This window comes from Hydra vulgaris, chromosome 02 (assembly GCF_038396675.1).
Source record: "Hydra vulgaris chromosome 02, alternate assembly HydraT2T_AEP".
Lineage (NCBI taxonomy): Eukaryota > Metazoa > Cnidaria > Hydrozoa > Anthoathecata > Hydridae > Hydra > Hydra vulgaris.
Window position 1 is genome coordinate 44252317 of NC_088921.1, and position 26081 is coordinate 44278397.

The window sequence follows — 26081 nt, forward strand, 5'->3', positions numbered from 1 at the left end:
GTTTTACGTTGTACTGAACACTTCATACTATTTTTAATATTTTGTTTTAGCATTATTTTAATACCATGCTGTTGAAATTTTCTAGCACGCTATTTTAATACCGTGCTAGAAAATTTCAATTTATAAAAAATCTGAAGATTTCTCTAACTTCTAAACTATCACTCAAATTTTAACAAAATTCTTTGATCCTTCAATTAAACTTTTACTATTTCATCCTAATTCAAATTTGTCTCTGACTATTTCCATCATCTCATTCTACTTATTAACCATTATGTTAAAGTTTTATCACTCATTAGATGGAAGCAGTAAGACAAGGACTAATGCTTTTGATGTATCTAAGGCTTTTAAAAAAGTCTAACATGATGGTCTTCCCAATAAGTTAGCTTTATAAAGTTTTGAAAATTAAAAAAGAAAGCTTTGAAAATTATTGAATTATTCTTTTTTAACCGTGGCATTAAAGTTGTTTTTGATAGACAACACTCCTCTTCACTTTCAATATCATCTGAGATATCACAATGTTCTACCCTTGGCCCTGTGTGTTTCACATCTATGTTAATGATCTTTCATGATGACAAAACTATATAATACAGTCTTGACAAAAAGTTATTACTTTTTGGGCAAAGGCGTCAGGAAGTCAACCTTACATTTTTTTTCTGTAACAGCCTAGAGCTTGAGTGGCTGGTGAATTTTAGTCCAAAAAGATTTTTACCTTTTGAACTAAAATTACATACTTACTTAGTTATTTAATGTTAATAATTATTGAAGTGTTTTTGACATTCTTATGTTGATGAGTAATCTTACTAACATTTCTTCTTTACATCTTCTCTTATTATCACTTATTACTCTTTTTTGTCGTTGTATAAAAAATTATGGCCATATTTGGGCTTTTTCTACTAATGAAGCTTCGCTCTTTTAGGTAAGATTTAAATTTGCTTTATAATTTTTTTGACACTGCTTTAAGTTGGCAAACTTGAGCTTCTGCCTAATTATCAAAGGTTGGTTTTTTTTTTTACTTACAGTCGTGAGACAATTTATTATGGTCACCCACAATTTTTTACATCCTCAAGTTTATAAGTCTATTATTTTAATTTTTTTTTTTTTGATTTATGTACTCAAAAGTGATTTTTATTTAAGAAATGGGTATTTTTTTTGACAAATAAAAATATTTAACAAACTGGTAATAAATTTTATTATTTAAGTATTACTACAAATATATTCAAGATTAATATTTGGTGATTTCTCTTTTGCCTCTTCATATTCTACATTCTGCCATTTCATATTTGCAAGAACCCTTTTTGGCATACTTTTGATGCATTTTTTAGTTATTTCCTTCAATTTTTATTATGGTTTCAATGGTGAATAGTTCTTTTTATTAAATACATTTTATTTGTAACATTTTCTTTATATATTTGCTTCTTTAGGAGCACCCAAACATTTTCCATAGGATTTAGGTCAGGAGAGTTTCTTGAGCAATCAAGTAATGGAATATTCGGTCATAGTAGATATTTTTTAATTGATTTAGCCGTGTGACATGGTGAATCGTCCTGCATAAAGGTTTTTTTTACTGGACCAAACCATTCTGCCAATTGTGGCAACAATATTTGTTCCAGAACTTTTTTATATTGTAACTGATTCATTAATCCTTCAACTATACAGAGCCTTCCCATTCCCCTTCCACATATCACTGACCAGATCATCACAAAGGTAGGGTGTTTAACAGTTTGAGCGATGCAGTCCAATAAGTATTTTTCCCTTTTTTTCTTTTTACATATTAAGTCTTCTTTGTTAACACTTGGAAAGTAATCTTGTTGCTAAAGCATGCCTTAAATTATTATACAAGGATTGTTGAGTGAATCTTTAAAGTTTGATTTAAGAAAGTGGATATTTTAAAATCATTTAAATTAAATTTACCAATTTCCAATCATCTTTTGTTAAATTCCTATACTTTTTTGCCCACTTCAGCCTTTTTTGCATCATTTTTGGTGTCAGTTTAGGCTTCTTAGCTAGACGTCGTGAAATGTAACCAAGATCGTGGAGGCGACGTTTAACCGTTCTCTTTGACATTTTGACTCCAGATCGGTCCAGCTCTTTAGTTATTTCATTGTTGGTGGCCTGTCTATTTTCTAGAACAATCTTAGTTAGTATTCTTTCTTCGCGTGGTGTTAGGATTCTCTTCTTTCCATATTTACCAACCCTCTTTGGCATCAAGTTCTCCATATTAACCATTTTTGTGTGTATATTTGTAAAGAAACCCGCAAAATACCACATTTTCTTGCAGTTTCACGTTGAGAAAGATTAGTATTGATTAAAAGTGCCCTGATTTCAGCAATTTTCCAAGGTAACAAGTCCTTTCTTTTCCATAACTAAAATAAAATTTCAGTACTACAGTAAAGATTTTACTTTGTATGAATACTGTTGCTATATCTGCCCAGGATCTTCCAATGATGCCTTTTCTCTTTTAGACAAGGTGCAAAAACGCATTGTAAACATAGTTGGACCTGCACTTGCACCAACCTCCAACCATTATTACATAGTTGTAATGTTGTTTCTCTTTCTTTTTTCTGCAAATACTATAACGGGCACTGCTCTAAAGGGCTAGTGTCTCTTGAGCCACCTACTAAAATTTATTCTCGTGTTACTCGTCGTTCAATTAAGTTTCATCCTTTCAGAGTTTATTTTAATTTTTTTAGTATGAAAGTTTACTTTTTTAAGTATTATAATATCTTTTCCAAAAAATATCTTGAAAATCTTAAGAATCTGAGAGCCATTAAAAAATTTTGATCTCCTATATAGTTGAATAACATTATTTCATTACTTTTGGGATCTATCCTGCACTCTGATGTCTACATCATATTCAAAATCTCTTCAAATCTGCAATTTGAAATCATTTTATTTTAAAATTATTTTAAAAAAATTAACTGATTTTAAAAATCAATTACATTATTTTTAAATTGAATTTTTGTAAACATGCGATATACATTTTTGGTAATCATCTTCTCGTTACTTAAAAAAATTATTCGTTTTTTAATAGATAATCAGGTTAAATTTAGAAAATCTAATAATCTTAATAATCAGGTTAAATTTAGAAAATCTTGTCGCTACTAAACAAGAAATGTAAATATTTAGAGATTTGTATAATGCAAAATGGTTTTAAACCTTTATCAAAAATTCAACAGATAATTGTTTTCTACACTGTTAAAATTTTTTTAGCAGAACTTTAACTCATCTGTAAACCATTTAAAATATTGTACAGAATAAAATGACCCAAATATACATAATAACTGCTTCTTTTATAACTCTTGAATTACGGAAGATGAATTTATCATTTACTAAGGTATTTTAGGTCCGTGATCAATTAAGAACTTCCACTTACTTGGTTAATTTTGGAATATACTATTATATACAGTAAAAAGTATTTAAAGTAAAATATATGAATTCAAATTATTTTATATATGCTACTATTTTGTTCTTTATTTTAGATACTAACAATAAATAGAATACTTACATAATAGTATTGATAAAATAATAATAATAATAATAATAATAATAATAATAATAATAAGAAGAAGAAGAAGAAGAAGAAGAAGAAGAAGAAGAAGAAGAAGAAGAAGAAGAAGAAGAAAAAGAAGAAGAAGAAGAAGAAGAAGAAGAAGAAGAAGAAGAAGAAGAAGAAGAAGAAGAAGAAGAAGAAGAAGAAGAAGAAGAAGAAGAAGAAGAAGAAGAAGAAGAAGAAGAAGAAGAAGAAGAAGAAGAAGAAGAAGAAGAAGAAGAAGAAGAAGAAGAAGAAGAAGAAGAAGAAGAAGAAGAAGAAGAAGAAGAAGAAGAAGAAGAAGAAGAAGAAGAAGAAGAAGAAGAAGAAGAAGAAGAAGAAGAAGAAGAAGAAGAAGAAGAAGAAGAACAATAATAACAATAATAATAATAACAATAATAACAAGAATATTTAAAGTATTATAAATAATAAAATCGAAATATCATTATTAAGAATAAACATAAATAATTGATTGACAAAGAAGGATTACTCATGCAGAAACCTGATCAAAGGAGTGTCACCAAATAATTATATTATTAATAATAATTTAAAAACTAATAATAATAACTTTATTCATTAATAGAGCAAAAAAAACAGCAAAAATAATAGTATTTATAATATTTATAAAAATAATAGTAATAATAAAAATAGCAGTATTAAAAATAGTAAATAATAATGACAAAAACAATAAAGTTTCTATAAAAATATTAAGAAGAAAAAGAAAAGTAAGAAAACTAAAAAAAGTTAATAATCGTAAAAAATGAAAATAAAATTTTGTTTAAATTTTTTTTTTTTAAATAAATAAATGAAGATAAATTATTTTGAAGTTTTAATTTTTAATAAAGTACACAAGACTTCGATTCCATTGACTCGTGCACTGATGTGTAACTGAATACTTACCATACCTCAAAGTTTTATAGGGAGGTAGGGGAGAGTGACCTAAAACGGGCTCCTTTCCAAAAAATGATAGAATCAGCTATCTATAACCAACCGAAAATTACAAACAAAGTATTTTTCAGGAAATTCAATCTATGCTCTACAATTTAACATCAAAAAATAAAGGTGTAGCTATGCCTTTCATTAGGAAATAACCGTTGAACTAAGAGATGCTAGGGGCCCGTTGCACCCTTGAGGTAGCCTAAAATAGGCCCCTTATTTAATTTCTGAATAAAACCTAATTATTAAACAAAAATTGACTGTAATTTATTGATGGTACATAATTTTCTGTTCATTATTTACATTAAATTTTGAGACTCTGAGTAAACTCAACTGAGGCAGAATGTCCAATGTGCCTAAATTGAAGTGACATCTCTCGAATTAATCTTGTGCAAATTAAAAGATAATATGTTTAATTTTAAAAAATATCAAAAAATATAATAAACATAAGTGCTTTTTATAATTGCAATAAAAATAAATACAATATTTAGCTCAACAAAATTTAAAAGTGATCTTTTCAAATATATTTAAAAAAATGAAACCTCAGTTTTATTTATTACTTATAGCGGTAAAGATTAGTTATCTTTATTGTTCAATTCTTCAGCACATAACACTGCTTTTTTTATTGGTTTTATTATTTTTATCAGTTTCTTTGATGAAGTGTGGTCTTTTTTTGGCTTTCGTAATTTTTTTTTTCTTTTGCTCTTTTGATTTCTGTTAATAACTTTCGGTTTTCTTTTAATAACATTTTTATTGTCTTTATATTTTGCTTTTCTTCCAAATCATATTTGTATGGACTGCTTGTCAAAACAGCAGTAAACCCTTGTGCTGATGATTTTTTTTTTCGAGGAGTAATAATCTTTGGAATAGGAGAAACTTTTGTCAGGGGAAAATATTGGTTTTTATTTGATACTGTTGGTGGAATAACTGGCTCTGAAAAGTTGAGACTTTGTGTCAGAACTTGATTAACAACTGGCGTTACAACTTTTGAGGCCTGAAGCTCAATGAGCAGATCCTCATTTTGAGCAATGTCTAGAATCTGCTTTGGCGAGATTAATGTTTGACCAGGAACATCTTCAAACGTTATTTTTTTTATTGAGCAACTGCAGAGGAATATCAGTTGAAAGTGCTGAGGCAAAATCATTGTCTGTAAAAACATTTCGATTTATCGGGAAAATGCCAGTCTTAACAAAACCATTAGCAGCAAATAGCTATTTTTGAACAGTTCGGCTATTTGATAAGTTGTTACAACTCGTCCAGGATGATTTCTCAGCCAATTTTTAACCTCTTGTGCATAATAAGTCATTAAAGGCTTCATAAAAGCTACATCTAAAGGTTGAAGTCTATGGCTACAATGTGGTGGAAGACACAATAAGATAACGTTATTTTGACGAGCTAGATTAATTACTTTTAGATTTGAAGTATGAGTTTTATGCCCATCTAATATTACCAAAACAAGCTTATGTTGGGTTAGCATGCTTTACAAAGTGCATGAACCAAGTAAAAAATATATCACTTTGCATCCAACCTGATGGGTTACAAACAGCAATTGAACTGGGCGGTGCAGAATCCATTAGTTCAGATGTCATGTAAACTCTTGGAAAAACAAAAAGAGGTGGCACAAAATTGCCTAAATGCAGATTTCTACTGTAACCAACTGCCCATGCTCAGCAGAAGTTAGGCATCCAACCTGTTTCTTTCCACGAATAGCAACCACTTTTGATGGCTTATTTGGAACAGTAGTAATGCCTGTTTCATCAACATTATAAACACGATTCGTAAAAAAGTGATGCTTTTCCTGCAATGCTTGCAATAAATCAAAAAACTTTCAGACACTGGCTTGATTAAAGCCCTGTGCTCTTGCTGCAGAAGTTGGCTCTGGTGTTCTTACAGATAATTGAGGGTGTCGAGTCAAAAATCCATGAAACCAATTAGCACCAGCTTGTTCACTTTTTGAACTGAACCTTCTATGAAGATTGTTAAGTTTAGCAAACTGGAGGCAACTTTACGCAAAACTTGAGGTGTTAAACCAAAAAGCATAACTTCCATTTGCTTGATATGAGTCACCAGCTTATTTTCCATTTCAATAGAAAACACACATTTTACTGATTCAAGTGATTTCAACGAGGCTTGTACAAAGTTCAAATTAAGTCTACACTTTTTTTGCAAAGTACTTTGTGGTACATTGAACTGCTTGCATGCTTTTTTTAATCCCATTTCTTTCTTTCTTACAGCCTCAAAAGCTGATGACATAGACCTCTCACTCCAACACTGCCTTTTTGTTTTTCTTACATATTTCCCCATATCTAAAACAAGAGGAATTGATAGAAAAAAAGCTTATAAAATCAGTCCAATAATATGTATACATTGTATTTAATAAAGATTGATAAAAAGTATTGCCAAATCTATTGGGTTGGGGAATATATTCATAGCGTTTTTATCAAAGACTTTTATTTAAGGGAAATCTTTACTTATAATAATAAATTAATCGATTATGTATTCGCCATCGCTGTTTACGACCTCCTTCCACCTCTCGACCAATTTGTCAATGCCTTTCCGCCAAAAATCGCCCGGTCTAGTATCGAAGAAGTTACTTGACTCAGTTTTTAAGGTCCTCTTCATTATCGAAGGTAACGCCCCTCATATGGTTCGACAGAGATCGGAAAAGATGGTAATCTGTGGGTGCAAGATCCGGTGAATACGGCGGATGCAGAAGGACCTCCCATTCGAGCTCTTGGAGTGTGGCTTTGACGACTTGTGCAACATGGCGTCTTGCGTTGTCGTGAAGGAGTATGGTTCGCCTTGTCGATGAGGTCTTTTCAGTTGAATAGCTTCATTTACGCGGCGTAGCTGGGCTATGTAGAGCTCCTTGATGATCGTGACATTCCTATCGAGCATTTCCCAGTGCACCATGCCCTCCCAGTCCCACCAAACACATATCATGATCTTCTTTGGATGAAGATCATGCTTGACTCTGGGCTTTGGCCTATCTCCTGGTGCCACCCATTCCTTCCTTTGCTTCATATTAATGTATAGACACCATTTATCATCTCCCGTGACGATTCGATACAAAAAGCGCTGTTTATGACCGTGTGTTGCTCGATGGCGGGCGAGATGTTGAGAAGCAATTTGAAGGCGATTTTCTTTGTTTACTTCGCTCAACTCGTGAGGTACCCAGGCTCCCAATTTTTCAGCAAATCCCATTGAACGAAGATGGTTGAGAATCGTTTTATGATCACAGTTCATTTTTTCGGCCAATTCACAACTTGTTTGGTGACCGTCCTCCTTTAAAAGTTCTTGAGACGCTCTTTGTCGAAGTCAGAATGTCTCCCACTGCGAGGTGTGTCGTCGACGTCAAAATCACCATTTTTAAACTTTGCAACCCATTTTCGTGCAGTGGACTCACCTATGACACCGTCTCCGTATACGTTGCAAATGTCCCGGGTTGCTTCAGCAGTCTTTTGGCCTCGATCAAAAGCGAAGAAAAGTAGGTGTCGAAAATGTTGTTTTTTACCTCCTGGATATTCCATTTTTAAGCCTTAAAAGTAACAAAAAATTAAATTATTCCAAAAGACGATTGGGACAGTTTTGTAGAACAGAAAGAGCTCTATCGAATGAATATTTACACTTTGTCAAACAGAAACAAATCGTTGTAACTTAAAATAAAATATAAAAACGCTACGAATATATTCCCCAACCCAATATAATTAAGTAAGATTTACATATTTTCACAAAAATTACAAATTATAATCAATATTCAAATATATATGTAAATAAATGACATGAATAAAAAATTTTTAAAAATACAAATACATAGCTGTTGCTTTAAATTACAATAAAAAACAGCAAAGGAAGTCGTTGCAAATACCTTCTTTAAATAAAAATATTTATAAAACCCGTTACTACATTTATAATATTGCCAATTTATTCTTTTTTTAACTGACACTAAGCTGAAATATTTTGCCGTAAAATCTTGCTAATTGCACGGGTGAAATGGGCCCCTGGGCCCATTTCACCCGTGCAATTAGCAAGATTTTACGGCATCCCATTTTACGGCAATTTCAACCGGTTTGGAGTGTGTTATTGATATTTAGTGAAAAAATAAATTGTTAGACTATTCTCATATATAGACAATCTTGTGCCAATAAAAAGATAACATGTTAAAGCTTTAAAAAGTAATAACACAATAAACATAAGTGTTTTTTACGATTATATCAAAAAAATTTCAAAAGTACTAATTTCAAATATTCCTTTTGCCAAAAGATAACAATGAAAAAAACTATTTTACGGATGGTTTTTTTAAATGTTTATAGTCTGCTGCACAATATTCTACAGTTAAATTTATAACAATTATTGTCCAAGCATGAGATTTGATAGGGGCCCATCTCACCTTAAGGGCCCGTTTTAGACCACTTTCCCCTACATTTGGTTTTTCATTATTGATGTTTCTAGTTAAATGTGAATGTATAAATCGAGTTTAAGTAAAGAAGGTTGTAATAGAGAAATGTAAATTTTTATTAAGGTAGTCAAAAACAAAAAGAAGATTAGAAAATCTAACTAGTGCTGACAAGGTAGGAATTTTAATTTTTTTAAAGAAGTTTGAAGTTTCTGTATTATGGAGTTGAAAATTTATTTATCGGATTGATTGGCACTGAGCTGATAATAGTTTATTAATATCACAGTTGTCAATTTGTCCCCAAACCAAATGTAGTTGAGATGAGTCTGAAAAATTGCAAAATAAAGATTCTTAAGAGTATCAACATAATGGCAAATTATTGAAAGCATGTCATTAGCAAGTCATTAGCTCGATTAAGTTTTTTACGAAGTGTATCTGGTATTAAAATTCCATGAGAGGTTCGAATCTATAAAAATACAAAGATATTTATCAACGCGTCTTGGATATAAACGTTTATTAATAATTTTAACTTTAGTTATAGATTGTTGTATAAAAGTTTTTGTCTTGGAGATGGAAAAAATATTAGTTCTGTTTTTTTCAAGTTCAGATAAATTAAGTTTGCATTCAGCCAATGAACTAAACCTTTTAGGTCTAAGTTTATATTCTTACACAAGATATGATGAGACTTATTAATATGCAAAATATTAGTGCCATCAGCAAATAAATTATTTGATTTGTAAGCATTAATGCTAACAAACGGAGACAAGATTGAAACCAATTACAAGCAATTCCTCGGATTCCGTAATGTTCATGTTAAGAAATTTAAATGGTATGATTAACAGTATCGAAAGCTTTTTGTAAATTAATAAAAACACAATTAAGAAAATGACCAGTATGACAACTAAACCTACTCACTAGGTACTGGTTTCCATTATAGGTCCCCAAATCGGTAAGCAAAACGTGATAAAATTGCTTACCTTTCTTTAAGTAACATTTAGTAAAAAAAAAATGAGGGAAAACAAAGAATAATGAAAATAAATTGATCACGGTCCCAACCCAAACCGTTCAATATTTTATCAACTCCCTTGCGAGTTCTCCCTAAATCAGTCAATGTATGTACAGAAGTCCTATCCTTGGGGTCGCGATCGCGTCACAAAACGAGTTACCATCTTTGTAAGGGGAAAACATTGAATAAAACGCGTTATTAGTGCGTTTTATTTTAGGTTTTAACCCGGCGTTAAAATATTGAAAACACTGAAAAAAGATATTAGTGAAAACTTTTGAAAATCACAAAGTTTTGTACAAACGATCGATAGCATATCGTTATATGAATATTGCGATAAACTAGCTTTTGAGGCGTTAGAAAGATATATTAAAAAGTTGGAAGTACTTGGTATAAAGCAGTGCCCATACAAGTTTGCTGCTGACAAATGGAAAGATGACCCAACAGAGTGGCCTCCAATACAATACCATGATCTGTATAATTATTTAATTAAAAGTCCGAAAGTTTTTTATCCGGGAGCAATGAAAAACTATAAGGCGTTGGAAGCATATAAGTACTTTTTTTCTGGTTGGGTACAGCCTTTATATTATATTGTTTTAAATTTTGGTCATGTTCTTTTGAAAGGCGAAGTAAAGCCCTCCTACAAAACCAACAATTCTCCATATACTGCATGGGTTGCTCTTACAAAAAATGGATCAGTCTCTTACATTCTCATACAGTCTCTTAAATGGATCAGTGCTCTTACAAAAAATGGATCTAGCCACTGTAATTGCATGACAGGGTTAGTAAATGTGATATACTTAAATATTTTTATTTACAGTTTGAAAGCTATTACTATTTATCTTTACGCTCTATTAAAACAGTAGAATTTTAGTAGAATTCTTTTACAACATCTAGTAGATTTCTTCAAAAGTTTGTCATAATATAGTTGAATTCTACAAGAATTCTACTGTTCTAGAACATAGCAAAACAATAATCAGTTAAACTTTTAATGATTATTTGTACAAGTTCTAATATTTATCTATAGTTATTAATACTAATAATAATTTTTTAGACTCGGTGAAACATGCTCACATGTGGCTGCAATTCTTTTCAAAATCGAAGCAGCTGTCCGATTAGAAATAATTTCTAAAACCTGCACTGATGTACCATGTCAATGGAACCAAATATTTACACGTGATGTAAAACCTGCTCCAATCACAGGAATAAATTTCTATAGTGATAAAGCTAAGTGCAAGCTACAACTTAGGATGCAAGAACCTGTTGTTGCGGTAAATGTTTTTGAACAACTTTTTTATTCATATTTTTACAAATATATTATTTTTATTTATATTATTACAAATATAAATATTCAAGTTTTTAGAAAAAAGCTTGGTTTTTCTATTTTTAAGATATATAATTAAGATTTTTATTGTTTATTTATATCGTAGAGATTTATATTTTTTTAAATAGGCATTAGCAGAAGATCAAAATCATTTTTTGAAGTCTCTTGAACAAAGTAACCCAAAAATTGCTGTATTGTCATTGTTTAAAGGTTTTCAAACCCCATTTTTAAATTAAAATGTTAATGAATTGACTTTAAAACTTCCACAAACTTTAAGAAGCTTTTATCAACATTCATACCTTAATCTAAGTGAGCAAGACTTTGTTATAGAAGCTAACAATCTTGCTAAGTCACTGAGTATAACAGCTAATGAAGTAAATTACCTCGAAGAAGCAACCAGAGCTCAGTCAGCCTGTGTTTTGTGGCATGAGCATAGAAGTGGAAGAATAACTGGCTCCTGTATTTATGATGTTATGCGAGCATCTCTTAAAGCTCTATCAAAATCTTTAGTTTTAAAGATAACAAAACCTAACTTTTCTTCAATAAATACTCCTTCCTTATTATGGGGAAAAGAAAAGGAAGAAATTGCTCTAGCGGAATATATAAACATTTGCTCAGTAGATGGTTATGTAACTGAATCAATTTGTTTATCTCCTACAATGGTTCATAAAGATTTTGAAGTCATTCATATCGGTTTTTATGTTTGTCAACAAAAACCATGGTTGGGAGTCTCACCAGATGGCTTTGCTTTTTGTTCGTGTTGTGGTTATGCTGCCATAGAAGTTAAATGCCCTTACAGTTTGAAAGAAAAAGGGTTATCAGGTGCTATAAACAGTAACAGGTTTTACATAAAAACACAAAATTCAAAATATTATTTGGATTCATCCCATTATTATTATGCACAAATTCAATGTGAAATTTTTATTTTAGAGGTAAACTATTGTGATTTGATTGTTTGGACACCAACAGAATTTGTTGTGTGCAGAATTGAAAAGAATCTAGATTTTATTGAAAACATAATAGTAAAAAGCCAGTTTCTGGAGAGAAGTCATCTTCCCTGATTTAATGACACGCAGGATAGAAAATGCTGAACCTATTTTGAATCGAGAAAAGTCTAAACTTAGTTATTGCATATGTAACAATGAACAAGTGAACAATTCAACTGAAATGATGGAGATATGGTGGGTTGTGATAAGTGTGATCAGTGGTTTCATTTAAAATGTTTAAAACTTAAAAGACTTCCAACTTCAAAAGTTTGGTATTGCCAAAAATGCAAAAATGACATTAAAAGTAAATATTTATATTTTATAATTGCTTGTATTTTTTTATATTGAAAACAAATTATATAACTAAAGAAATTTTTTATAATCCTAATAGTTTATTTCAGGAAGTAACAAATTTGTGTGCGATGTGATGGTGCATTCTAAGAAAAGAAATCAAGATTTATGCTAAGGTGCTGCGCTACTTATAAAAAACGGTTATTTTCATAGCCACATATTATTAAAAACATTATAGCATAAAATTTAATTGGTAAAGCTTGGTATGGTAAACTTTATAAGTTAAATTTCACATATAATTTTTTAAGATTAAAAATAAAGCAAATTAATAAAAAAATATAGATATATTAAATGGGCTGTTACTTTCAGTTATAGTTTATTTATAACACCTAAACAAATTTAAGAAAAATAATTCTATTATTTTTACTATGGTGCAGGATGGCCCAGAACATACGTAAGTAGGCAAAAAAAATTTGCCTAGTAACGCATGTTCTGGGCCACCCTGAGATTTTTGAGACTAAATATTTAAGATATGACACTTACAAGCATTATGCAAACTCCAAACTTAAGTATGCTCCTGCTTATATAAAAATGTTTGCAAAAAGTTGCAGTGGTTGGAGACTAGGAACAAGAATATCCCAAATGTGGGGAAAATGACTTAATAAACTTTATTTTCCACTACAAAATTCTAAATTTAAACTCATGGATTGGTTTTTAATTTTTTTTTTTTTTTACTTTTAATAAAAGATTTGACCAATTTACAACCCCCTCATTTTGAGGAGAGTGGAAACTTTACAGGTTATGTCTGTGTCAAACACTTAAGGACTTTATTTTTATTACTTTAAGTTTAAAACCTATTTATGAATTTAGGTATAGTATAGATAACTTTTAGATTAGTAAGATAACTTTTGTTCCCAGACTCCAAATTTTATTAACCTGGAGTTCTTGAGTCTCCATGAAGCTTAAAAATTAACTAACAGATTTAAAAAAGTGATTACTTGGTAAGGGCTATAGACATGGGCTCCTTAGTTTTAAAAGCCTCTACTTTAATAAACAAATAAATCTCCAATTTTGGTAAAAGATCTTGATTTCAATTAGTTAATTGCCCCTTCAATCTAAAATTTTTTTATAAATATCCAACCCCTCCTAACTATTGACTCCATCTCCCAAAACAAAAAATGTATATGAAAAAAACAACAAAAAAACAAAAATTAAAATAGAGTAGAGACTCTCGAGCCCTTAATACAACGGGGGGAGGGGGGAAGGTTGAAGGGGAGTGGAATTTTAAGTCTATATGTAATAAACGGGGGGTGGAGGGAATTACAATATAAGTATTTTTATAAAAAAATCAATTTAGAAATCCAAACTAATATTTTTTACAAAACACGCATTAAACTATTTAAATCTACCGTGGCTTGCGGTCAAATGTATATGTCAAATTAAAAAACCCCTAGCCATTTATTAATTTTAAAGGAATGTAAATTTGTTTCAGGATTTTCTATACTTTAAAAATCACCTGTTTATTAAATTTTAGAAATTTCTGGAAAACTTCTTGTTATTAAGATCTTCCCTGTTTATTAGCATAAAAAATGTAAACCTATTGACTATTTAAAGCTATTTAACCACCCTTTAACTAGGTAGGTGACATAGGCAAAGGAGTCAAAATCAGAGGTTTCCCATAATTCTTGATTTTAAAAATTATATAAATAACCCTTCCAAAAGAAAAAACGTAACATTTTAAGATTTTGAAAAACTCTATAAAATATATACTTCAAATGCATAATTAAAGTTCATGCTATAATATTTTTAATAATATGTGGCTATGAAAATAGTCGTTTTTAAAAGTTGCAATTAGTTTGCTCAGCACCATTCTTGGTTTATGATCCATGATATCCATCGGCAACTAAATAATTAAAAATAAAGATAATTATAGGTTTTATTATTATGACAGATTAATTTAATAAAATAAAACTTTTAAAACAAGTCTTGATGAATTTTCAATAACTTTTTTTAATTGATTAACTTTAAGGATTTCAAAAATAAGATTTACATAAACTAAAATAATAATTAAAAACGACTTTTATATATATTTAAAATAATAGTTACAAATGCATACATTATTTAAATACTATACTTTCACCCAAATTAGTAAGAGCAGCACAAACCACGACAACTTTATCACAGCTTGCTTGAGTTAAACATAATGCTTCCTCTTTTATATTTTTTACAGTTCGAATTGGCAAAACACCTTTTAAGATAGTATATCAATTTTTTATGAGTCCAATTACTCTCTCAATATGAATTCTAACTGATGCTATTTTCCTAGATGTTTCAACCTCATCTGCAGAGAGTTCTAATTTATTCCTTGTGAATGCTGGAATTAAAAGCAATCTGATTGTCGGAAGCTCTTCCGACCCAACATTTTGAAACAAAATTGATTACACCTAATGGTGTACATGAAATAAATACCTTTAAAGTGCTGTGTTTTTTATAGTTGCTGTAACATAGAGCTTTTGCCAAAAATGGCAATCTCGAAAGAGGTCTTTGGGACGCTCAATTGTCCCGGTTTTTTTGCATTGCAATATTGCAAAAAAAATTAAAATTATTTATCACACTTTTTCGAATTTTCGAAATCGAATTAGCTTTGCCTTTCTTGTTCGATGGGTTTTAATATAAAAATTTTCCTGTTGGGTAGTTTGTTATTGTTATAAATGACAGATGGTTAAGTTTTGTTTTTGTTTAATTTAATCTGTGGCCGTCGTGGGAAAATTACTTTTTTATTTACAATATTTAAAGCTATTAAAAAACTCACGTATTTAAAAATATGTGAGTTTATTTTTTTATATAGTTACCAAATGCCAAAAAGAAAGTGTAAATTTCTACAAAAATATACAGAGCAATTTCCTTTTGTTAAAAAAGGCAAATTTGACACAGAAGCGTTTTGCAAGCATTGTAATTCGAATTTTAGTATCAGTCATGGTGGTTTGTCTTATATTAAAGATCATATTAATAGCCAGAAACACAAATCTGCAGTTGCATCTTCAAGCATGTGTAAAAAACCTTTGACAACATTTTTTGTAAAACGTGATAGTACCGATGAAGACAAGGTAATTGCTAACGAATTATGTTTTGCATATCATGTTGTAAAACATCACCAGTCTTTTAATTCAACGGATTGTGTTAACAAATTAATACCCAAGCAATTTAGTGATTCAAAATTAGCTGCAAAGTATTCAGCTGGTAGAACTAAAATAACAAAATTAATTACAAAAGTTCTTGCCCCACATACATTAGAAATAATTTTGAATGAATTATCAATGTGTTCATTTTATAGTATTAGTACGGATGCCAGTAACTACAAAGCGGAAAAAATGTTCCCACTAGTTGTTCAATATTTTAATAAAAATGGAATTAATGTGAAGCTTTTAAAATTGGAGAATTTAAATGGTGAAACTTCAGAAATTATTTCAAATTTTTGTATCCAAATTTTGAAGGATCACAAAGTGGATTTAAAAAAATGTGTAGCATTTTGTGGAGACAATGCTAATGTCAATTTTGGTGGTGTAGCAAGATTAGGAAGAAACAATGTTTTCACAAAATTAAAGGACCAATTAGGTACCGATATTGAAGGTATAGGTTGTCCTGCACATATTTTAAACAATACTATGCAAATATCTACTGGTCAATTATCTTGTGATATTGACTAAATCGTTTATAAAATATTCAACTATTTTTCAATATATACCGGTAGAACTGAACGTTTAAAAGAATTTTGTGAATTCGTTAAATTGGAATACCAAGCAGTGCTTTCTTATTCAAAAACAAGATGGTTTTCACTTTTGCCAGCAATAGAAAGAATTTTAAAGATATTTGAAGCCTTAAAATCATTTTTTTTATCAGAACCCGATGAGAAACCACCAAAATCGCTACTGGAATTTTGTAACAATTCTCTGAGTGAGGCATATCTTTGGTTTGTACATAGCCAAGCTAGCTCAGTTCATAATCAAATTTTAAAAATTGAGAGATGTTGTATGTCAGTTATTGAAATTTTAGATGTTTTAGAAGTAACTGTACAAATTGTAGAAAAAAAAAGTGATTCAAAATTTTTACCGGCAAGTGTTAGGACAATTTTAAGAAAAAATGAAGAATCTGGTTTATCGAGTATGGTGGAAATTAAGCAGTTTCATAATGACACAATTCAATTTTATGAAACATTTGTTACTTATTTAACCAAATGGATCACGCCATTAAAAAAGTATTCGGTGTTTTCATGGATGAATTTAAAAGAAAATCCAGAATGGGAGAAAGTATTAGAAACTTTTAACTACCTAAAAGAAAAAAATATAATTCTAAATGATACGTTCCTATTCAGCCAAATTCAAACCGTTTCAACCATAATGTCAGAAGAAAAAAATAGAGAAGGAAATGAATGGGCGCAGAAATTAACCTCCGAAAAATGGAGTTTTATTTTGTCCAAAATGGAAACTGAATTTGCAGAACAATATATCGATATTTTTAAAATATGTGAATATTTATTTTGTATTCCTGGCCATAACGCGAATGTGGAGCGCATATTTTCCCTAATGGAAATTCAATGGTCGGATGAAAGAAATCAGTTACTACCGGAGACTGTAGAAGCAATATTAAAATGCGTCGTTAATTTTACATTTAATTGTTACGAAATGCATGAATACATATTAAAAAATACAAATTTGTTAAAGGAGGCAAGATCAAGCCGTAAATATGATTAGGAGTATTTTAATAATGTATTTCCACGCTTTTGTATTAAAAATACTTAGTTCCTTTTTTTTGTTTTATTAATTTTTGTGTTTTATTAATTTTTTATTAGTTTTTTTTTAGTATAAAGTTTTATTAGTATAATTTAAATAGTATATTTTTTTTTAATTTAAATTTTTTAATTTAAATTAAATTTAATTTAAATAGTATATTTTTTAGTATAAAGTTTATTTAGTATAAAGTTTTATTAATTTTTTTGTTTTATTAATTTTTTTGTTTTATTAATTTTTGTGTTATTAATTTTAAGTTTTTTTAATTTTATTGACGTTTTTCAATTAATATTATATTATATAATATTAAAAACTTAATATATAATTTATATATTAAGTTTTTTTGTTACAATGAATTTTTTATGTCTTTGAATAAATTTTTATTTTCTTAAAAAAATTTTTGTCCCGGTTTGTCTTGGTGAAAATCTGGCAACCCTACAGGTGATTCAATATATATCTCAAAACAGTCAATAACACAAGTTAATCTAGGAAACTTTGACTTAAATACTGGTGGGATTGTATCAAAAATATGCTCCCTGCACTCCATTCTAATTAAAAATAATAATTTCTCTGCCATCACATCTAACCACTTCCAAAAATATTTTATAGCTGAAGTTTTGCAAATATTACATATATGAGCTAACATTTTAAAAGTAATATTATGGCGCAGCTTAACAATAGTTAATATTATTTGGTCCTCTATATTTTCTTTGCTTGTTAGTTGATCATTTTCATAACCTTTGCAAAGATAGTCCGTTAAATGTATGAAAACTTCAAGTTTAAGACCAGTCAACATAATACAACCTTCAGGGTTCACTCTCAAGGCCTGGGAGGAACAGGAAGAAATGTAATTTGACTGTTGTCTGTCATTTAATATTTTAATTTCAGCTCGTAGACTATCCATTTCAGCATAAATACTCACACGCTCACTCTCCATTAATTGAGATTTTACAAAATTAGTTGAAGATGACAAGCAAACAAGTGGTATTTGATTACCTTCCATTGAGGAGCATTTTAATGTTGAATCCACTGAAAGGGAAGTAACAATTTTCTGCTTTTTATTAGACAAATATTGTATTTCAGGTTTATTGAAAGCTGAAAACAATGTAGGAATGTAATCTGGATCATTTAATGCATTTTTCTTTTCACCTAATAGAAATAATTTATAATTTTTAGACTTTACTAACATATATATATATATATATATATATATATATATATATATATATATATATATATATATATATATATATATATATATATATATATATATATATATATATATATATATATATATATATATATATATATATATATATATATATATATTATATAAGTTGTTTCAAACATACCAGAAATAAAATGTTTAGAACAGACATAATGAAATCTTGACTTTGGTGATATTATTAAAAACAAGCTATGGTAGCTTGTTTTTAATAATATTCCCTTCTTTGTCAATATCATTACGACTAATTGCTTCAATCCAAAGTTTACGACGTAATTGATCTTTTGGTATCAAATAATACTTTAGCTCTGGAGAAGTTTTAATATTGCTTGAACATCCAAAAGCACAGCAACTCTTAGGCATTTTTAAAAACTTGACTTGGTGTTTTTTTTATTTTAGAGCCGGGTTAAGCCATAAAACAAAACGCGCTAATAACGCGTTTTGCTTAATATTTTCCCCCTACAAAGATAGTAACACGTTTTGTGACGCGATCGCAACCCCGAGTATAACCTTATTTCAACTTTGCATAATAATAACATAATAAGCCCGCTCAATTCATAAAAGTTACTATGTTATGTGGTTTTATTGTATTTAAATATAAGTGCGTGGCAATGATCTTCATACAAAACAAATAATTATAATTAATAAACAACTATAAAAAATAAACAGTAAAAAATAATAAAAAAATTAAAATATATAACCCCGGCTAGTACCTCCAGGAAATTGGGTTTGTTTAGCCGGGGTGGAGTTTGCAAAAAGCTCTGTTTTTGGCTGGGGCCTCGGTCACTTACTAGTACAAACAGCTATAATTTGGTCAAAAATAAATATTCATTTTTGGGGGGATTTTTCTTTCTATTATGCAGTGGTGTTAATAACTCCATTTCTAAGACTTGGTCTCTTTTATTGTGAGGTGCCTCATATATACAATTTGTATAAATTGTGTTGCAATAGTGACAAGCAATTACAAACAGTTATAAACTGATGAGTTAATATGTAGTTAATTATTCATAAACTTATTATATAATTATAGATAAAATAAATATCAATAGTATTTTATACAGGTGACTTATTAATACTAATGAATTATTAATAAATATGACTTTTATACGTATGACTAAAATCAATATATCTTTTTTTCTTTTAGATATTTAATAAACTTAAATAGTGAACTATGACTTCAAGAACTTTCTTGATGCAATCATTTGGTCAAAATAATTTGCCAAATGATGTAAGAACATTGTTTAATACACCTAGAGTATATTTATTTTGGGTTAAAAAAATGCATACCTAAAATTTTAAATAAATTATCCAACATAGATGAAATTGATTTGGTTGTTAATATTGATGGTTTTCTCTTATATAAAAGTTCTTCTGTTGAAATATGGCCAATATTATGTCAGTTTTCAAAATCGCTACCATTTAGTGTTGCAATATTTTGTGGAAATGCTAAACCATCATCAGAGAGTGAGTTTTTAGAAGATTTTTTAGAAGAATTAACATCTTTAAGTTTTAATGGTGTGGAGCATGCAGAAAAGCATTATCCTGTTTCTCTGAAGTATTTCTGTTGCGATGCTCCAGCAAGACAATTTTAGAAAGTATAATTATGTGCAAACTATATTTTGTTTTATTGTATTTAATGATTAATTTTCAAATTTCAATTTTATCAGTTAATAAAATCCATATTAAAATTACACTTTTTGAAACTATGGCTTGGACAAGAGCTGTTTGGTTGGAATATTCTAAAGAAGGTGTTGTTAGTGAGTATGAAAATACGATTCCATCTAATTGGATAAAAAGTGGCTTTGTTTATTGGCCGAATCGAAAAGTGGAATCTGCAGTTCAAAAAAGATATGATTCAACAGATGATTGGCTTAAATTCAAACTGAAATACACCAAAATTACTGGTATTTTCAAATATTGTGTTAAAATAAATACAAATGGTTTATATTTGTACTTGTTCATATTTATATTATACAACTATTGATATTTGTCATATTTAAGAAAAGTATATCGCAGTTATCAAATTTTGATTGCTTTATTAAATTACTTAGATAATGATAGAGGTGTATGCGACGAGTATGGTGATAATGTTATTGCTGGAGAGACCACTGGAGTAATGGAAATAATAAGTAAGAAATTTAGATTGCTTGACATGTAGGTCTAGCTTGGTTTGTATTTAATTGTAAAGATAAAGTAATGAAACAAAGTTTGAATCTTCGATGCTTTTGAATTGTTGGTTTAAATTTTCTTAAAGTTCTAGAAAAATTTATTTTCGAAGTAAAAGTTCTCCTTTGTTTTAAAATACTTCTAAAAAACTATAAAGTTTGTTTTATAAAATTTAGAGTGTTAACTAATTTCTCCTAATAAAAAACGAGTTGTATTACCACTTCCTGTTCCTCCTACTAAGAAAAAGCGAACAACGAAATCTAGTTTAGGTATACACTTGATAAATTTTGTGCTTGCTCTATTATGTTAGTAGTGGAGGTTTTAAAATATTAATGTAAATAAGATGTGTTGGTAAGAAGTCCTTTGGTAATATTGATTGATTTTTTATTATTTAGATGTTAAACAGTTCTTGGATGACAAAGATGAAAATAGTGAAAATAGCGAAGCGGAGATTTTTCTTAAAAAGAAAAAAAAGGATAAATATCATATCAACTTCAAATCAACATGTAAAGAAAATATAAGTATAAAGAAAATGTTAAAAAAATGTGTCAGTATTATACTGATATTTTCTTTACTTTTGTTTGCATTGTCACATTTAGATTGCTGATAACTTAAAAAAATCTGATGTGTTGATGTGCTGAAATTTGTGTTTTATACTTATTTTTTACACAAAAATATTTTTATTTTTTTTAAATATTCAGCATTTCAATTGATGGTAATTCGGAAGTTAGAACATATCGATACAAGGCTTGACGATCTGTTTAGATTAGTTGCTACTTTTAAAGAAACTAAAGATGATGTTTATCATCTTCCCCAACCATTTGCAGAGCTTGCAGAATTAATTACATTTGATGCAGGATTGGTGAATCTTAAAGAGTTCAAATCATTTGTAAGGTTTTCATTGTTTCAAATTAATTATATAACACAGGTATAAAAATGAGACTGTGTGAGTCATTATAAATTTTATATAAGAAACATTCAAACCATAAAAATACGGGATGACTCATTTTCTCAAAGGGGGACTAAATTTTTGAAAAAATGCCTCCTGTTAGCCTTGCGGGACAATCGAACATTTTTTTTACTTACAAAAGAGTGTTTATTAATAAAACCATACTTTGAACAATGATAATTTTACTTCTTGTGATTATTCAAAAGAAACCTTTAAAAAAGCATTTAAAGTAATTATAAAGTAGGTTTGAAAATAAATAGACTATGGTGCATTATACAATTTTACTAAACGTTATAAAAAGAAGCTGACTTGAATTATATTAGACATGCACCCAATTTAAAATGTTTCAAAGTGCTCTTTTTTAATACTCTTTCACAAATATATAATACAAATATAAAGTATTAAAATTATCTGATTACTGAATATCATAGCGGACAACTCAAGTAAGACATAAAATATATTTCAGTTGTCCTCAGGACTACAGGGAAAAAACCAGAGGGTACATTATATTTTGTAACTTGTAAAATTACTTTTCAATTACAGGTGGAAGAACTTTCTAGACTCGGTGGCAGCAGTGCAAAGAAATGTGTAGCAAATGTTTTAAACAGGTATATTTCAATATACTTGTTCAGTATCAAATCACATGTATATAGACTAGTCTAGATTGGTTTTTCTATTAACTCTAACTACTAAGTTGTCTAATTTTTCAGATCCTAATTAAGATATACATTGTTGTTTATTGCATAATTTTGCCATGATTTCATTAATTTAGTTTATTTGTAGTTTCAGATATTTTTAATGTTTTTCTTTTTAATTATTTGTTATTTCTTTACAAGTTAATGGCAAATAAACTGCAAGCAAAGTTTAATTTGACTGGATCTAATACAAAACAAACAAAAAAGATTGGATTTCAAACTTTAAATATTTATAGAGGTGTTATTAGTATGTATATTATATGTATTTGCGCTGATCCCACTAATATATATATATATATATATATATATATATATATATATATATATATATATATATATATATATATATATAACAGGTGCACCGGGTATGATATCCAGTCAGATATGTAATGTTTTAGATAATTTAAGATTTTTTCTCAGAGCTACGTTTAAGATTAACTTTTGTTATTTTGGGCTATCGATAAAAAAGTACTAAAATTCGTCACTTTTTTTGGCATTCCTGTAAATCTTCATTATTTCTAAGAAAAGTCTTGGAAATAATGATGCAAATGTCCTGGAATTTCAATTTTTTTTTATGTTGGGAACCCTGATGATATAAATGATAGATATAAGAATCCCAGTGAACTCTTGTTAATGGATTATACTCCCGATAACTTGGGTTATGTATAGGAATTGCGGCTGATTTTTCGCTTCAGCTTTAAGCTGATTGGGTCAATTTAATCAGCTAGAAGGCTGATCGTATTACCATATACATAAAACAACAATTTTTAGCAAATTCGATTTGAAAATTTTTACAAGTAAGTTTAAGTTATTTTAGATTTTCATCACTTGTTAGGGTTTTTAGAGATTTACTTAAAAAATATATATTATTTTCATAATTGTAAAGATTGCTACCAAAAAATTATCTTGGGCAATTAATAAAGTTGTGTAAAGTGCACAATCATTAACGAATGCAAAACTATAATTCCCTATTACATATAGAGTTAACTTAATAAATTGCATTTATTAAGTTGGCTCTCCGTTTCCCACTTCACCGATAACGTTTATGTATTTTGAGCGGGATCGAACTCGCAACCCTTGGAATAAAAGTCCAATGCTCTAACCACTGTGCCACGGTAAACATGTAATTAAACATGGAAAAATGAGTTGTTTTTTCACATTCTCTTTTGAACAATGTGAAGTAAATTAATGCTTGTAAATTACAAAATTGTAAGATATTACTTTAAAGAAGTTTTCATTTAGATGCAGTAACCTGGTCGTTTAAAATACAAAAACACGATGCTCGAACATATATTGCAGATTGTTTGAAGTTTGCACCATATCGATTGGACGGTGGGAAACGGGCATCAAATCAAAATGAGACAAAAAGTTATAAAGATGCTGATGGTTCTTTTATTTGCGATGACGTTTCGTCGCCTTAGAGGGCAGAGGTTCTATCTCCATTTTGGGTAGTTTTGCAGGAGAACAAAAACAAAGTTTGAGCATTAAGCATAAATCAGCAATTTCATTTTTTGTTAGTGTTAATGTTTTTTGATCAATTAGAACTATCAAACATGATAGGAATAATTCAACTTTTTTGAAATTATTAACATTGAAGAGAGTATGGCACAAATTATAAAAGTCATCATGGATAGATAGAACCTTTGCCTAAATTAATTGCGAGTTGAATGGAAATTTTTGAAATTTATAAACATAATGAATCCAATTAAAATTCTTTTTAATTAATACAAAATGCTTTTTATGTTTGTGTAAACTATCAGATAATGACAATCATGGTTCAAACTTTTTTAAATTAATAACATTTTGGGACAAATTTTACAATTACCATGGAGATAGAACCTTTACTCAAATTAACTGTGACTTGAACAGAATTTAAAAATTTGTAAACAATGTTTTTGTAATCAATATTATTAAATTCTAAGTGAAATCTTAATCTTAATTAGCAGAAAAATCAGAAAATTGTTATAATAGCAAAATTATATAACAGAATAATTATTATAGTAATACTGAAAAAAATGACTGACAAAAAACAAAGTTTTAGTTCTAGTTATCTTCATAGTCCGAGTTAAGAACAAAAATTGTTTTAATAGCAAAATTATATAACAGAATAATAATAGTAATACTGAAAAAAATGACTGACAGAAAACTAAGTCTTAGTTCTAGTTGTCTTCATAGTCCGATTCATCAATTTCTGACTCATCAGCAGTTGGTTCTGGTAAACTGTCTCTCATGGCTACTGCAGACGGTAAGTTGTTATACCATTGGGCATAATCTGGTGGAATAACACGCGATTTTACCATGCGTGTGAGATTCTTTTTTTTCGCATCCGAAATAGGCAGGCGAGTAGGATACAATGGCTGAGGCTCTAATCCTTCGATGTTGGATCGTCGTCCTCTTCCAGACTGTACATTTATTTCCATAAAGGTAGGCGACGTAATGCTATATTTGTACTGCATAATGAAAGGTCTTGACTTTTCAAACCTTGCCCACTTAATATTCAACCAGTTGACGGTTTCACCTTTAATATTTTTTGTACGATTTTTCACAATTTTACCGCAAAGTTGTTTTGAGTCAAAAAAATCGGTGTGTTGCAGTGGTTTAACAAGATATGGACACGCGCTGCAGCAATCAGAATCTTGTGTAGTGTAAATTTTTTGATGGCTCTTACTGCGTTCAATAGTACTGTTCATAGAGTCAACTTCTAAATAAGAATGACCCGACTCCATATACTTCATATCGATGCATTCCAGGTGAGTTGTTTGAACAATGTACATCATTGTCGCAACAATAAATTGGTTTCTATTTTGTCCAGAGCACGTATCACTAAAAGAAGTCACCCTCTTCACAGAAACTGGAAGAGACTTCATATAATCTAACAGAGCTGTATTTATTTCATTGGCTCCTCGTTTACCTTCACTTTCGTCCCATAGGTAACAAATTCCTTTTTTGGTCGACGTTTCATAAATAGTAAAATTATAAACGGCAAGTTTCCGCATATAGAAAATTTGTGCATCACCAGCCTATGGAAGTGGTAACACTGCTTCGAGGTCAAAAGTTATAGAACGAATGGACTTGTCAGCAGCAGATGCAGTCTTATCAGAATTTTTTTCGTCCATAGCTTCTTTTTCACGAAATTTATGACTGTCATAATTTGGTCGTAGCGTTTCTTTATCATCACCACTGGCATTTCGAAAAGCATTGCAAATCGAGCATCGGTCTTTTTAGGGAATAAAAAATTTTATATTAAAATCAGTAACAAATATTCTTCGATATACACCGATAGAAACTGGATCTGTGATATTTTTCGTTGTGCAATAATCATCTTTGTATAGTCTATAAAGTTCCTCAATACTTAGTTCAGGACTAAGATATTTTGCCTTTGATGAAGCCCGACAGTAGTGAGATTCGACCTGAGGAAAGCTTAGGATGTGCTCTCGAACTGCATTGGTTCGCATTTCTAAAGTCTTATTGGTTGGAGTTTTTCCTTTTTTTGAATTTGGTCGTATGAAAAGACCAATCTCATTTTTATTTTTTACAACAAACTGAACAGTTTTCTTGCTTATGTCCAAAGTCGTGCAATAAAATTTTTGGCACACTCTAATGACATTGTTTTCATTCGCTTCCACTGGCAGATGATATGCACAGGATATTGTTTTTGGTCTTATTCCTGAATTGTCACGACGATGAAACATTGCTACTTTTCACTAAATGGCATATGAAATCTTTTTTTCTATTTTCACCCTCTAGTTGGTAGTAGTGTTTATTTATTTCTAGTCGTTTGGTTTCCTCAAAAT

At 29.4% G+C, this 26081-nt stretch overlaps 2 protein-coding genes across 5 annotated transcripts; both read left to right on the forward strand.

Moving 5' to 3' along the window:
* The first annotated feature begins 10082 nt into the window (after positions 1-10082).
* Positions 10083-12719, forward strand: LOC136076523 (uncharacterized). The gene is made up of 4 exons (XM_065789871.1): positions 10083-10645; positions 10919-11135; positions 11317-12478; positions 12576-12719. The coding sequence occupies exons 1-3, from the start codon at positions 10386-10388 to the stop codon at positions 11422-11424; spliced, it is 585 nt and encodes a 194-aa protein (XP_065645943.1). The 5' UTR covers positions 10083-10385; the 3' UTR covers positions 11425-12478; positions 12576-12719.
* A 6906-nt stretch (positions 12720-19625) lies between these two features.
* Positions 19626-24305, forward strand: LOC136076970 (uncharacterized). 4 transcript variants are annotated; one of them, XM_065791042.1, is made up of 7 exons: positions 19626-20381; positions 20529-20606; positions 20820-20912; positions 21039-21190; positions 21345-21532; positions 22136-22200; positions 23530-24305. In XM_065791042.1, the coding sequence occupies exons 4-7, from the start codon at positions 21187-21189 to the stop codon at positions 23549-23551; spliced, it is 279 nt and encodes a 92-aa protein (XP_065647114.1). In that variant the 5' UTR covers positions 19626-20381; positions 20529-20606; positions 20820-20912; positions 21039-21186; the 3' UTR covers positions 23552-24305. The 4 variants fall into 3 exon arrangements, 1 of the variants encoding a protein (XP_065647114.1); XR_010636727.1 differs by having other exon boundaries at positions 22136-24305; XR_010636729.1 differs by having other exon boundaries at positions 21039-21149; positions 22136-24305.
* The last annotated feature ends 1776 nt before the right edge of the window (positions 24306-26081 follow it).